Source organism: Myotis brandtii, unplaced genomic scaffold (assembly GCF_000412655.1).
Source record: "Myotis brandtii unplaced genomic scaffold, ASM41265v1 scaffold565, whole genome shotgun sequence".
NCBI classification, from domain to species: domain Eukaryota; kingdom Metazoa; phylum Chordata; class Mammalia; order Chiroptera; family Vespertilionidae; genus Myotis; species Myotis brandtii.
In genome coordinates this window covers 577,529-593,158 of record NW_005370105.1, presented here as the reverse complement: position 1 = coordinate 593,158, position 15,630 = coordinate 577,529, and the positions used below count along the sequence as shown (strand labels likewise).

Genomic DNA, 15,630 nt, shown 5'->3' with positions numbered 1-15,630 from the left:
GGTTAATGAGGGAATATAGGGGGACATCTGTAATACTTTCAACAATAAAGATACATTTAAAAAAAATAAAAAATAAATAAATTACGTAAAAATATAATTTCTCTCTGCCTGCCCCCCATCTCTTGCTCCTTTTGAGAACATTTCCCGTATTTTTTATTTTACTTTATACTTCACCTGTAACTAAAGTTTAATTGTAGCTTATATTTCATTCTTCGTCATTCTTTGTATGTGTGCCATTTATCTACTAAAGATTAAGTAGGGGTTTAAAGGCATCTTGCTTATAAAGCAAATATCAACCTTTAACCCTTGTGACTGTACAGATTTTCGGGGATACTCTCTCATCAGGAATTGGAAATTCCAGTGGCAATGTCTGGGTCCCTTCCACGTGGCTTGTGTCTCCATCCATAATTCCTGAGTCTTCTTCCCCTCGGGCTGTTTGATGATAAACCATCCCTCTGATGAGGAACAATAAGAGACAGTGTTTACCGCCCTGTCTTCAGAGGCTGAGTCGGTAGCAGAGGGTGACCCATGGACATTTCCAAGATCCGCAATCTCTCCTCCACTTACTCCTGCCTCCCCCAGCAAAGGCTCGTTGCCTTCGTTCATAGTCACGGGAGTTTCTGGTTCTGGTCATTTACCATGTATGTAAACATTTGGCCTTGTGGCTGGCATGCACGTAGGTCTTTGGTTCACCTGATTTCTTTGTATACTTGGTCTTCTAGGCAGGTACGTTATAACATAACTAAGAAAAAGAACTAGTCTGGAGTGTTATGAACATGCTGTCAGTTCAGTCGATAATGTTCTAGATGGTTCCCTCGCCATCGATCGACCTGAAGCAGAAGCGCTGCCTTTCAGGTGCACATTTACGTGGATGCGGTGATCAACCACATGTGCGGCAACGGCGTGAGCCCGGGGACCAGCAGCACGTGTGGGAGTTTCTTCAACCCTGGCAGCCGGGACTTCCCCTCCGTCCCGTTCTCGGCCTGGGATTTCAACGATGGTAAATGTAGAACTGCAAGTGGGGACATCGAGAACTACAATGACGCTTACCAGGTAATTAGGAGCTCCACCGCGATCTGAACAAAGAGCTCTCTGTCTGCCCTTCTCTGCGAACAGCTTGTTCATCTCCACTGAAGTGCTACCTTAACTTCCTTAAGAAAACAGGGCTCCAGGTCTGATTGGACAAAAATAAAACAACTCAAAGCAATAGGTACCACACTTTCTCCAAGTTACTGATTCCCAATTAAAAAGCTCAGCCACTTCATTTCCTTCATGCTCCGTTTTTACACCAGGAAGTACCTCCAAGGTATGTCCCGACCAGAGTGTCCATGTCCCCAGTGCCCAAGGCGAAGACGATGCTATAGAGATACCTATTGATGAACAAATGAGTGACTGGCCACATGGATGCTCAGTTGGACAGCATGTCCTATGCATCAGTCATGAACTTTCTACCTCCACAGGTCAGAGACTGTCGCCTGGTCGGTCTTCTTGACCTCGCCCTGGAGAAAGACTACGTGCGCTCCAAGGTGGCCGAGTACATGAACCACCTCATTGACATCGGGGTGGCGGGCTTCAGAATCGACGCCTCCAAGCACATGTGGCCCGGAGACATGAAGGCGATTCTGGACAAACTGCAGCCTCTGAACACAACCTGGTTCCCTGAAGGAAGTAAACCTTTCATTTACCAGGAGGTGCGTTGAGACGTGTGTGTGCACATACAATGTAGCCTAATTCATCAGAAAATGAGTGACATATTTCATTAAAATATAATTTCTGTAGGTTAGTAACTAAATCATCCACACAGAACAGGAATCAGTTGTAGAGGACAGTGTTCTTTTTTTTAATATATATTTTTTATTGATTTCAAAGAGGAAGGGACAGGGAGAGATAGCAACATCAATGATGAGAATCATCAGCCAGCTGCCTCCTGCACATCCCCTGCTGGGGATCAAGCCTGCAATCTGGGCATGTGCCCTGAGCGGGAATTGAACTGTGACTTCCGGGTTCATAGGTCAACACTCAACCACTGAACCACACCAGGCAGGCGAGGACAGTGTCTTTAACCTCCTTTTGTTCAGAGGCCCTTCTTCGTCGAACTCTCTAAGTCTTGATCACAAGGGGTTTTAAGGAAGAGCAGAGATTCCGTTTAGGCTGCAAGCACCTCTTTGTAATGGACCGTCTCCCATCAGAGACCATCAGAGAAGACGGGCCATAGTCTGGTTGTCCTGAGCCAGGCTGCGAGAGGTTAAGGCTTGTCTGTAGCACTAGGAGCTGTGTTCTTTCAGGCACATTGATTAACCTCCCTGTGCTGCAGTTTCTTCACGTGAGGAAAAGGTCATAGTGATGTCTTTGTTGTCAGGAAGTTAGGTGAGTTAGTACTTATCAGGCACTTAGAAATGCTGTTGGCCAGATAGTGATTGCTCTGTGAGGGTATCTGTTTACATGGAAGACTCCATTAGATGCGGGTTTTCACAGGACAGCAGGCCACCTTGTCTAGTCACTTTTAATATTGTAGTAAATACCGTAACAACAAAAATGAGAATCTTGGTATAAGGAGCATCATCTGGGGCATGTCAAGTAACATTGTTTAAAACCACTTTAAAAAATATTTTTATTGATTTCAAAGAGGAAGGGAGAGGGAGAGATAGAAACATCAATGATGAGAGAGAATCATTGATGGGCTGCCTCCTGCACGCCCTACACTGGGGATCAAGCCCGCAACCTGGGCATGTGCCCTGGCCAGGAATCCAACTGTAACCTCCTGGTTCATAGGTCAACGCCCAACCACTGAGACATGCCAGGTGGGCTAAAGCCATTTTCTATATGACATTCACTTGTTGGTTAAAAGTATAACCTAAAATGGCATTTCCCCCTACATTTCTTCTACTTGAATAATTCTTCCAGGTAATCGATCTGGGTGGTGAGCCCATTAAGAGCAGTGACTACTTCGACAATGGCCGCGTGACAGAGTTCAAGTACGGTGCCAAACTGGGCACAGTGCTGCGCAAGTGGCATGGGGAGAAGATGGCCTATCTGAGGTGAGTGGCACACGCCTGGTTCTTGGATTCACTTTACAGACTGATTACATATCACACTATGCCGATAGGAGTTATCTTCTGAAGGCCTTATGTAGACCCTGGCGAGGATTCAGTTACCACAGCCAGTGTCTCGCTCCCCAGACTCGAATGGGTCATGTTTATTGTATAGAATGTCAGTCCCAGGACGTATGTCTAGAAAGCCATCCCCTGGGGCTTCTCATCTGTGGCTTATATCAGGCTCCTAAGCCGACGGCCGGCACTGACCTGGGAAGTCCAGGTTGTTACTAGAATGGTCTGTCGGTGAGAAAGTCCCTGCAATGTGGCCATGCTGTGCCATTCACGAGCCTCCTCTCAAATGGTTTCACGTTTTAAAATGTCTGTATTGTAAACGCAAACATGGAAACCTTCTTTTAAACCCGTTTGCCATTCTGTATGCGATGGGCGTTGATCCTTCTGAAGTCCATCTCCATCATCATCCCTAAGACTTCCAAAGGGATTTTATAAATTACAGAAATACCGGTAACGTGAATGCAGTACACGTAATTTGTGCGCATATACACACATAGAGTGTATTCATAGATAACACAGCTATATCTACATAGACTGTATACAGGGGCAGGCAAAAGTAGGTTTATGGTTGTGAGTTTATTCCCCTATTACTGATATATTAGTTGTTGTATTATTTATTTGTATGATTTCTATATGAACAGCTGTAGCCCTACTCTTGCCCACCCCTGTATATATAAACCTTACACAAAAATCCTTTCAGTGAGAGAATTTCATTATATATTGAAAGAAACACACATGTAAGTTACTCTATGGTGTGTGTGTGTGTGTGTGTACCCACAGGAACTGGGGAGAAGGCTGGGGCTTCATGCCTTCCGACAGAGCCCTCGTCTTTGTGGACAACCACGACAACCAGCGGGGACACGGCGCTGGAGGCTCATCCATCCTTACCTTCTGGGACCCCAGGTGGGAACAGAGTTCTCCATTTGGTCTCCCCCTACCTTTTAACAACACTGAAAACATTACTTTCTTTTACGATGGTATCGTTTTGTAACTTCCAGACTCTACAAAATGGGAGTGGCATTTATGCTCGCCCATCCATATGGGTTCACACGAGTCATGTCAAGCTTCCGTTGGCCAAGGTATTTTGTGAATGGAAAAGTAAGTGTTGGTGTCGTGCAACATACCTTTTTCTCAAGAAAAAGAGGGCAGCTTTGTTCTAAGTTTACCTGATGCTGTTACATTTATTATTTGTTTATCAACTCTTTACGTGTAAGCTGACCCAGGCCTCTTTTAGCAATGGAGTGGATATTAAAACACTAAAATTCATGGTCTCTGTTGTTAAACGGTATGCAAGCTATTTCTGAAACATGAGAAACATACCTCCTTACTTCCCCCAAACACTTGAACAAAAGGATACAGTGAGTATAATTGGTACCTCTTATAAGTACCTGCTACTACCTGGCTGGTATGTGGATTACAAATGAACATGTGTAAAGAACTTAAAACAGCACCTGTTCATAATTTAAGCAATATAAATACTGGTTAAATGTTTTTAAAAAATTGTATGGAAGGAAAAAAATATATAGTTGAATTGAGGTAAATAGGCAAACTATTTTATAAGAAGAAGGATCATATATGTATTAAAGAACAGAAATGTGCAGAGTATACTGGAAAAGGCAGATGAGAAAAAATTTGGTAAATTCACTCATCTAAGTAAATTTTTTTAAAAATATATTTTTATTTATTTCAGAGAGGAAGGGAGAGGGAGAGAGAGAAACATCAAGGGGGAAGGAGAATCCTTCCTGCATGCCCCTATTGGGGATCAAGCTTGCAACCCTGGCATGTGCCCTGATTGGAATCGAACTGTGACCTCCTGGTTCATAGGTTGAATGCGCAATTATTAAGCCACACCTGCCAGGCTTTAAAAAATGTTACCTTTGAAACATGGCACTAGAAAATGAGAATTCAGAGGGAAGGTGATGAGAACTTGGTGAAGGGCTGACAGCTACTGAAGGAGTTGGATTCTACATGAAGACACTCTAGAGACAAACAGGAGAGATTGGGTTTGGCATACTGGAGAAGGAAGAGGCAACACTGATATTTAAAATCTGAGCATTTTTTTATTCTTTTTGCTAATGAAGGATATTAATGATTGGGTTGGGCCACCAAATACTAATGGAGTAATTAAAGAAGTCACTATTAACCCAGACACCACCTGCGGCAACGACTGGGTCTGTGAGCATCGCTGGCGTCAAATCAGGTGGGGCCCTTATTCAGAGAGATCCTCTAATAATAAACTTGCTTAGCATTTTATGTGAAACTGTCGAAGAATGCACAGCAATCCTACTGTGTTTTGCTTTCAGGAACATGGTCATGTTCCGCAATGTGGTTGACGGTGAACTTTTTACCAACTGGTGGGATAATGGTAGCAACCAAGTAGCTTTTGGAAGAGGAAACAAAGGATTCATTATCTTTAACAATGATGACTGGTAAGTAGATATCAATCAGAAATTATACTTTATACTAACGTGCTCTGGGTTTATTCTTTCCTCTTGCTGCTCATTTACTTTTTCTTTAATGTCAGAAAAATTCTTTAGTCAGTGGATTAAATGAACCAGAAAAAAATGATGGTTCCTATTCTTTTGATCTCTTTGATCTCCTCTTGATGAGGGCTCTCTGTTCTCAGAAGAGCGGTGTTTGTGCACCTTGTATATCATGTGCAGGTACGAGGCACATTCTATGCGCCCACATCCACCCATATTAGTGTACAGGTTGTGAAATCACTAGATGAACATGTCGCTTGACCCCCTTTTATGTCAATGATGGGAGATGACTGCCTTGTACTGAAATACCTTTTTCTAGTTCTTTTTCTCAACTAGTCTTATATCTGGTTCTCTGGTCCTTTTCTTCACTTCCGGCTCTCCATGCCAATCATTTTCAAAGCATACGTGTATCTTAGGGTCAGCGATTCACCTGAGGGGAGTTGAATTTTACACTTGAGACAAGAGCATGCCTTAGACCTTTTTGCAAGCTGCTGAAATGTCTCCGTCCAAGGGCAACTTCTATTTATGCTCAGCTCATTCCAGCCTAAATTATATTCCACAGACAAAACAAAGAATCCAGCATATCTCTTCTTGTGTCTAGTCCTTTAGTTTCTGTCTTTTGTGGATGGGAGAAGCAAAATAAATGTATGTGACAGCTTCTATTTAAAGCCATATACTCCTTCAAAGGAATGCTAGATTATTTTTTATCTCCAGCCCAAATTCATTTTGGCCTCTTGAAAAAAAGAGATTTTTTGGAAAACATAATCAAATTAAAATTTTTGAAAGTAATTTGTATTTCTTTAAGTTCAGATGAGGACATATTTTAAATATTTGTGTACCACAGGAAGTACTTTTTCAAAATATATATTTTGGTTGATTTCAGAGAGGAAGGGAGAGGGAGAGAGAGAGAGAGAAATATCAATGGTGAGAGAGAATTATTGATCTGCCTCCTCACACACCCCTTACTGGAGATTGAGCCCGAAGCGGGGCATGTGCCCTGACCAGGAATCAAATCTTGACCTCCTGGTTCATAGGTCGATGCTCAACCACTGAGCCACGCCGGCCGGGCACCTCAGGAAGTACTCTTACCTGAGGGGGCCTGTACAACTCAAATCCTCACCTACAGTCCTCACCCGTCATGTTTGGTGGTATTTCCTGTTGACCAGGAAGTTGCTCCGTCTCCTAGAGGATTACTCTGTCCCTGAGAAAACTCATCCCACGGAGAGGTCTCTGTGTTGGAGTCTCTTCTCCCCGAGACCTGACTGTGTGTTGTCCGTGGCATGAAGGGCAGCCGCTCATTTCAGAGGTCATCTGCGTCCTTGCTTTTCATTGTGTGGAACTCAAGTGACATCTTTACGTTTCTGTCACAGGCCATTGTCTTCCTATTTGCAAACGGGTCTTCCTGCTGGCACCTACTGCGATGTCATTTCTGGAGATAAAATTGGCGACAAGTGTACAGGAATCAAAATCTACGTCTCTGCTGACGGCAAAGCTCACTTCTCTATCAGTAACAATGCCGAAGATCCATTTATTGCAATCCATGCGGAATCTAAGTTATAAGATTTGAATTAAATACATATGACCCCAGAGAAATAACCACGTGTATTTCTTTTTTTTGTACATATATAAATTCTTGTCACTCATTAATTTTTTTTGTAAAAGCTATAATAAGTAACCAACTTGAAATCTAAGAAAAGCATAAACACTCACATAATTATACAATTATAAGATAATTACAATCCACAGTTTTATTTTAGAAGACTCACATTAGCCTATTTGTCAGGGTTGGGGGTCTAGGTGAAAATGGTAAAGGGATTACCCCCCGCAAAAAAAACACACAAAACAACAACAAAAAACCCCAAAACTCGTAGACTCAGACAACAGTATGTGATTACCAGAGAGAAAGGAGAAAGGGCGGTATAGTAGAGGGTAAAGGGGTATAAATGGTGATGGAAGGAGACTTGACTTTGGGTGGTGAACACACAATTCAATATACAGATGGTGTACTATAGAAGTGTACACCTAAAACCTATATAATTTTATTAACCAACTACAGGCCCGGTGCACGAGATTCATGCAGTGGGGTGGGGGGGTCCCTCAGCCAGACTGTGCCCTCTCGCAGTCCAGGACCTCTCGGGGGATACCCACTGGCAGTCAGACACACCTCTCACAGTCTGGGACCCCTTGCTCCTTACTGCCACCTGCAGCGGAGGTGGAGAGGCTCCCGCCACTGCTGCTGCACTTGCCAGCCGTGAGCCCAGCTTCTGGCTGAGCGGGTCTCCCCCTGTGGGAGCACACTGACCACCAGGGGGCAGCTCCTGCATTGAGCGTCTGCCCCCTGGTTGCCAGTGCACATCATAGTGACCGGTGTTCTGCTGTTCGGTCAATTTGCATATTAGGCTTTTATTCTATAGGATGTCACCCCAATAAATTCAATAAACATTTTAAAAAAGAAATTTCTAAAAACCCAGATAGGCATCTTAATGAACACCTTTGTTGATAGTAATGCCCGTTGCCCAGCAATGGTTCATTGATGTATTGCTTGTATTTATTTCTCCCCTACAGTGTTTCTAGCAGTTAGTTAGGGATAGCTGATTTAAAGATGAAGCCTGTAAAAGTTCATAACATTTGGGTGCTTTCAACAATATGAAAGCCCCTTTGCAGTTAATAAGTTAAAACATAAACTTAAATTGTGCAGTCTGTAATTCTTAGTTGTCTAGAGCTCACAGGAATCTTTGCCTCTACATCCTTTCCCCCTTTTCGTTCTCTTTCCAATGGCTTTAGCCTGATGTTGTCGGGCTTTCTGTTCTGCCTCTTAGCGCCCAGTGTGGATGGATGTTTATTCAGTGCTTTCTTGACACCAGATACTCCAGGTTTTCCTCCTGATTGTCTAGTTATTCATTCTCCTCCACCTTGACTTGAAATGGACTTTAAATGTGGGACTTGTTAAGGCTCTCATCTAGGCCTTTTTATAGCTCAGTTATTTTTCTTATGGAAACATATGAGGAAATAGAAGCCCCAACTCCGAAACCCTCTTCTTTTACCTACAAATATATCTATTCCTTGCCCCGATCACGTTCCTCTTACCGCCTGTCATAATGAGGAAAATGCGCCTCCTTCTACCATTCTACCACTTGAGTTAATAACACCATGCCATTCCAGTTTTATCCTTCCGAGGACTTTGTTTCATAGATGGTTTTCCTCTTCTGCTCTAACAGTCTTTTCCATTTTGCTAGATATAGTCCCTTCATACGACACGTAGTAGAGTCTTCCAGACAAAAAATTCACAACTCCCATTTACTTGCTCCCCTTCCTAGTCATTTTTTGGGGTTTGTTTTCATCACAAAGTGACAACGTTTCAGTGGTTTTAACCAGTCATTTTTCATCTCTTGACTGTCCAGTTTCTAGTATCATCACTTTATTGAATCTTCTCTCATCAACATCATCAAAAACATTTATGTGACGAATCCAATGTACGTCTCTACCATTGTCTTGTCTCACTTCGCACCAGCTTTCAAAATGCTGAGCCACACTGCTTCCTCGGCTCCTTCGGCATCTGCGCTTCTTTTGTCTCCCACTTTCCCTTTTCTCTCACTGCTCTTTTTTCACACATTTTTACGGGCTCATCTTCCGTTTGACCTAAGGCTCACACAGATGTATATTTGTACTGTTTTACTCCCTCAGTGTATTGGACCTTTAGCCTCAGGCAGTGTTTGGCACATATTATGTAAGAGCTCAATGCTTGTTTGTAAAATAAATTGAGGTCATGAGAGGAAGAAAAGAAAAAGATATCATTTTTGAAGACAGATTTATTAGTAAAGATATGGTCTTAGAGTAGAGATATTCTTTTTATTCTCTCTCCCATTCTTCCCAAGTTTAATGATTCCTGGTTAACCCTGATTTCTCAGATCATAAATGTCATGGGATCTCAATAGAAATGAAAAAGGTATTTGATGAAATTTAACAACCTTTCATGGTAAAAACGCTCAATAAATTTGATATAGAAGGAATGTGTCTCAGAATAGTACAGGTCATTATGACAAGCCCACAGCTAACGCTATATTTAATGGTGAAAAGCTGAAAGTTCTTCCTCTAAGATTAGGAGCATGACAAGTGTCCCTTCATTCACCACTTCTACTTACCACAATACTGGAAATTCTAGCAAGATCAATTAGGCAAGACAACGCAATAAAAGGCACCCAAATCAGAATGGGAGAAGTAAAATTGTCTCTGGTTCCAGATGACATGATCTCATAATGGAAATTCCTAAAGTCTCCACCAAAAGAGTGTTATAACTACTAATAATAAAATTCAGGTTAAGCAGCAAGATACAAAATCAACATGCAAAAGTCAGTTGTGTTTCTGTACACTAACAATGAACTATCCGAATAAGAAATTCAGAAAGCAATCCCACTCACTATAGTATAATAAAATAAAAATACTGAGGAATAAATTTAACCAAAGAGGTGAAAGATTTATACACTGAAACTGTAAGACACTCATCACAGAAATTGAAGAAGACACAAGTAAATGGAAAGGTATCATGTGTTCTTGCATTGGAAGAATTAATATTATTAAAAATATCCACACTATCCAAAATGATCCAGGATTCAATATGGTCCCTATTAAAATCCAGTGGCATTTTTCACAGAAATAGAAAAAAAAATCCTAAAATTCTATGGAACCAAAAAAGATCCAGAATAGTCAAAGCAAACTTGAGAAAGACAGACAAAACTAGAGACATCACACTGCCTTGTTTCAAACTATATAACAAAGCTTTTGTCTTCAATAAAAAACTAGATATAAAGGGGGAAATCTAGATATCTTAAATGTAGCATACAATTTGTTGCAGAAAAATCACAAGGTTTTAGAAGAAATCATGTAAGAACTCTAATTAAAAAAACACACAATACTTTGAAAAAAACAGAAGAAAAGTGATATACTAAAATACCTTTAAAGGTCTTTCACAAGAAATTGAACAGATGGGCAAATACAGCCTGTTTGCTCTTTTTGTCCTTGAACATAAATTCTGGGAAAAGAAAAAAAGAGAGAAGTGTGGCTCAGGGCCACTTACATAATCTGTTTTTAGGTAGAACTCGGTGTGCTGAAAGGATTTGGGTACAAAGAGCACCACTTACGCTAGAGTAAAAGGTGATATTTATTATTTCCCTATAATTGCATATCTGCCAAGACCAGCTCACTATTTTCCTCTACTTTTAAAGACATTTTCTAGTCAAGAAACAATGATATTTTCATGATCAATTCAATCCATGGCCTTTTTTGGAGCACCTCTCCGCACCTCAGTTTCCTCAGGTGTAAAATGAAAATGACAATTCCTTTTCAGTTTGGTGTATTAAGTGAGAAAATGTGTATATAACATACTAACTGCTGTTGCTGGTTACATCCATACTTCACTTCCTCAGTCAAGATGTGTCTCTTACCCTAATGCTGAGGGCTAGCAATTCAATATTTCTCCTAAGAACCACAACGTCTTGGGCCTGGAGCAGAAGGCAACAGTCTACTGTAATTTGAAATCTTGCCAGGTTCAACCTGTGTGCCATTCGCTGAAAGTTAACAGAAAACCCCACTTAGCCATGGCCAGTGTGTTCAGTGGTTAGAGCATCTGCCTGTGCAAAGAAGGGTCACAGGTTCAATTCCTGGTCAAAGGCATGTACCTGGGTTGCAGGTTTGATCCCCACCCCCAGTCTGGGCAGGTTCCTTGAGTCTCTCTCACATTGATGTTTCTCTGTTTCTCTCTATCTCTCTGTCTTCCTCAAATCAATAAAAACATATCCTTGGCTGAGGATTAAAAAAAGGAAAAAGAAAATTCCTCTTGGCTTCAGTGTTTCCAGTTCAGTTCTAGCTCACAGGACCTAATTCATGTGTCACTCTGAGGAACTTCGGAACATGTGACCCAGGCTTAAGTACCAAGTAGAGTGGGGAAAACAAGACAGAGCTGTCGGACACATTAACTAGAACACAGAGGGAAGTAACATTGTGCAAAGTAGGATGGATAGTAAGTGGTTTGATTTCAAAGAAGGCAGGTCTGAGAGGAAGGAGAGGAGGGAGGAGTAGCCCAGAAGAAGAAAGGTGATGATGACAAGGCACCGAGGAACGAAGGAGGCTGTGCAGTGGAGCACCGATGGCTGGGTCGGTGAGGCTGCAGGGGGAGTATGGAATACTACTGGAAAGGAGGCTGCAGAGGGTGGATGGAATACTACTGGAAAGGAGGCTGCAGGGGAGTATGGAATACTACTGGAAAGGAGGCTGCAGGGGGAGTAGGGAATACCACTGGAAAGGAGGCCGCAGGGGGAGGAGGGAATACCACTGGAAAGGAGGCCGCAGGGGGAGGAGGGAATACCACTGGAAAGGAGGCCGCAGGGGGAGGAGGGAATACCACTGGAAAGGAGGCCGCAGGGGGAGGAGGGAATACCACTGGAAAGGAGGCCGCAGGGGGAGGAGGGAATACCACTGGAAAGGAGGCCGCAGGGGGAGGAGGGAATACCACTGGAAAGGAGGCCGCAGGGGGAGGAGGGAATACCACTGGAAAGGAGGCCGCAGGGGGAGGAGGGAATACCACTGGAAAGGAGGCCGCAGGGGGAGGAGGGAATACCACTGGAAAGGAGGCCGCAGGGGGAGGAGGGAATACCACTGGAAAGGAGGCCGCAGGGGGAGGAGGGAATACCACTGGAAAGGAGGCCGCAGGGGGAGGAGGGAATACCACTGGAAAGGAGGCCGCAGGGGGAGGAGGGAATACCACTGGAAAGGAGGCCGCAGGGGGAGGAGGGAATACCACTGGAAAGGAGGCCGCAGGGGGAGGAGGGAATACCACTGGAAAGGAGGCCGCAGGGGGAGGAGGGAATACCACTGGAAAGGAGGCCGCAGGGGGAGGAGGGAATACCACTGGAAAGGAGGCCGCAGGGGGAGGAGGGAATACCACTGGAAAGGAGGCCGCAGGGGGAGGAGGGAATACCACTGGAAAGGAGGCCGCAGGGGGAGGAGGGAATACCACTGGAAAGGAGGCCGCAGGGGGAGGAGGGAATACCACTGGAAAGGAGGCCGCAGGGGGAGGAGGGAATACCACTGGAAAGGAGGCCGCAGGGGGAGGAGGGAATACCACTGGAAAGGAGGCCGCAGGGGGAGGAGGGAATACCACTGGAAAGGAGGCCGCAGGGGGAGGAGGGAATACCACTGGAAAGGAGGCCGCAGGGGGAGGAGGGAATACCACTGGAAAGGAGGCCGCAGGGGGAGGAGGGAATACCACTGGAAAGGAGGCCGCAGGGGGAGGAGGGAATACCACTGGAAAGGAGGCCGCAGGGGGAGGAGGGAATACCACTGGAAAGGAGGCCGCAGGGGGAGGAGGGAATACCACTGGAAAGGAGGCCGCAGGGGGAGGAGGGAATACCACTGGAAAGGAGGCCGCAGGGGGAGGAGGGAATACCACTGGAAAGGAGGCCGCAGGGGGAGTAGGGAATACCACTGGACAGGAGGCCGCAGGGGGAGGAGGGAATACCACTGGAAAGGAGGCCGCAGGGGGAGGAGGGAATACCACTGGACAGGAGGCCGCAGAGGTAGAAGGAAACTCACCAGGAAAATACATTTTCTGCCGAGACTCTTCTGTGAGGTGGGATGTATGGACCCCAGCGAGGGCTGGAGACTCCTCAAGAGAAAGGATGTTACTATCTGTGCGAGATAAGCATGTGTGGCCGCGGGGAGAAGCCAGCGACTATCGTTCCTGATGCTGCTATTAAGACAGAGTTAGTTAATGACGCTTCAGTGCAATTACCTTTATGGTTTTCTCTCTTCCGCTCCCCGCCCCCCGCTGTGTAGTTGCAATGGCACTGGTTCTACTGGGGTCCGTTCAGCACCCAGGTCTGCCAATCTTCCCGCCAGTTCCGAGGGCGGGCCTGTCCTGCCAGTCCCCTCGCCAGGCTCCTATTGTCATGTTGAAATAACTGACTGGGAATGACAACTTGCTTCCCTGCTCACTATTTTTATATAATTGGGGATGGAAATAATGGAACTACCCCCTGATTTAACTGTCAGTCAAGTGACAACACAAGCACAGGATGAGATTAAACCAAGTGCCTCAATCTGCCAGGTGCTGATGGTGTTAGCAGGAAAAAGTTCAGATATAAAATGTTTTTCTATATCACAATGAGTATTCATGCATTTTAAAATTAAACTATAGAATTATGTCCTGCAACATTCTCTTTCAATGAAGATAGACTTTTAACATTTTCATGGAGAGAAAAAAGCATCATTTGGTACAAAGTATTTTGTGCCTTTTTTTCCGAAAGGTACCAAACCAATGAAGAAATGTGTATCCATGCCACAAAACAACTGAAAGAAAGAAAGAAAGAAAGAAAGAAAGAAAGAAAGAAAGAAAGAAAGAAAGAAAGAAAATTATATCTCAGCAAAACATTTTCTGAGAAAGAAAGTGTTTTTGGAAAAACACAGTTTGAGAGATATTTCATTTTAGAGGTACTATATGAAAACATTTTTAGTGTGCAGGCTAGAGACCTCCCAATATACATAATACATTTTTTCTGGGTCCTGGGGTCAAACTAATTGAAAAAGCAAACAAAAGAATAATGAAGATAGAAACCAAAATATCACCTTTACTAAAAAGCCTATCTAGGAAAATACAGTTTGTACCAATGGGCAAGTGGCGTTCCTAATGGTGAACCTAAGAATTCCACATTCCCACTCAGCAGCCTAAACTGGGGCAGGGCTCCCCTGAACAGGGGCAGAAACTCTGTAGAAAAAAAAGAAAACGCTTGATATCATTCTCAACAGGAAGTCAGGGCCAGCAGGAAGAGGAGGAGCTGGGCTGCATGTCTCCAATCTTTCCTTCCAAACTCATCACAAAGAGCGTTCCCCCTTCAACGGACCCACACTCAGCATCAGAAGTGAGAGCTGTCAGAACTGCTTCAGTCAGCAGACCGAGTCTTGGCTTCCTTGTTGGCTTCGTGGGATTGTTGACATTGGCCTCACTTTAGCACCTAGCCCTGCCCTGAGACCCCTACTCTACCTGCGTATCAATAATTCTACTGGGAATTGACTTATCTTACTTAGTCAGCTCAAGGTACTTGGTAAGTTAGCAATACAATTATGAGAGTATTTAAATGCATGGATGCGTATATTTTGAAATATACTTTAATTCAATACTGTGTTCATTACTGGCATTGGAAAACTTCTCTGAACCCGAAGCCTTCCACAATGACGCTGCTTTCTATGGTAAAATCTTTCATTTCTGAAATTTGTTCTTATGAGATCCCATGGGAAAGGAAACCATGTCAGGAAAGATGTTACTGGGAAACTGTGTCACTCAGGGTCTCCCTCAGATGCCCTATGGCACAACAGTGCACCGAATGAGTTAAAGGGTACAAATCTTACACCTGGTCAGATGTGGGGCCCTTGTCAGATTTGGGTCCTAACGGAATAGAGGCTATGGAATTGCCTTCTTTCTGTTTAGTGTCTTATTGTGGCTGATATCCTTTGGTTGTCTGTATTATTAATATCTGTTAACCTCGAAATAAATGTCAGATTGAAATTGAAGAGGGATGTGGGGACTTCGCTAGAGAAGAATCCTTTTCGAGATACAAAGAGGCAATATGGAACCTCTGTTTCCTAGCGGCCCACTCGCTAAGCATTGGTGTTACTGTAGGAATTCTAGGCAAGTTCCATCTTGGGCTCCTGCCCTCTTTCAGTGCCAACCCCCTCTGTAATTTAATTTGCTGAGATATTTCTTTTTCTCTCTTCTCTTTTCTGACAAATGTTACACCGCTCGAGATTTGCTCTGCCCATCCAAAAGAGAATAGTCATACCTTATTTCACTGCACTTCGTTTCATTGCGCTGCACAGGCCAAGGTAGGGGACTTGGTCTAGTCTCCCTGTTGGCTGGACTTCTGGGGCAAGGGAATCCTGGTGTGTGGGAGGAGGAAACAACCTTATGTCTGAAATGCCCTTTATATACATATATATTTGTTGATTTCAGAGAGGAAGGAGAGGGAGAGAGAGATAGAAACATCAGATGA

At 43.8% G+C, this 15,630-nt stretch overlaps 1 protein-coding gene across 1 annotated transcript in view; it reads left to right on the top strand.

Moving 5' to 3' along the window:
- Nucleotides 1-7,186, top strand: part of LOC102247119 (pancreatic alpha-amylase) — a 10,273-nt gene extending 3,087 nt beyond the window's left edge. The window contains exons 3-11 of the mRNA XM_014549649.1: nucleotides 723-726; nucleotides 837-1,053; nucleotides 1,461-1,691; nucleotides 2,905-3,038; nucleotides 3,888-4,010; nucleotides 4,106-4,205; nucleotides 5,189-5,307; nucleotides 5,411-5,536; nucleotides 6,961-7,186. Of these exons, the coding sequence (XP_014405135.1) occupies nucleotides 723-726; nucleotides 837-1,053; nucleotides 1,461-1,691; nucleotides 2,905-3,038; nucleotides 3,888-4,010; nucleotides 4,106-4,205; nucleotides 5,189-5,307; nucleotides 5,411-5,536; nucleotides 6,961-7,150 (1,244 nt within the window). The 3' untranslated portion in view covers nucleotides 7,151-7,186. The remainder of the gene's footprint in view (nucleotides 1-722; nucleotides 727-836; nucleotides 1,054-1,460; nucleotides 1,692-2,904; nucleotides 3,039-3,887; nucleotides 4,011-4,105; nucleotides 4,206-5,188; nucleotides 5,308-5,410; nucleotides 5,537-6,960) is intronic.
- The last annotated feature ends 8,444 nt before the right edge of the window (nucleotides 7,187-15,630 follow it).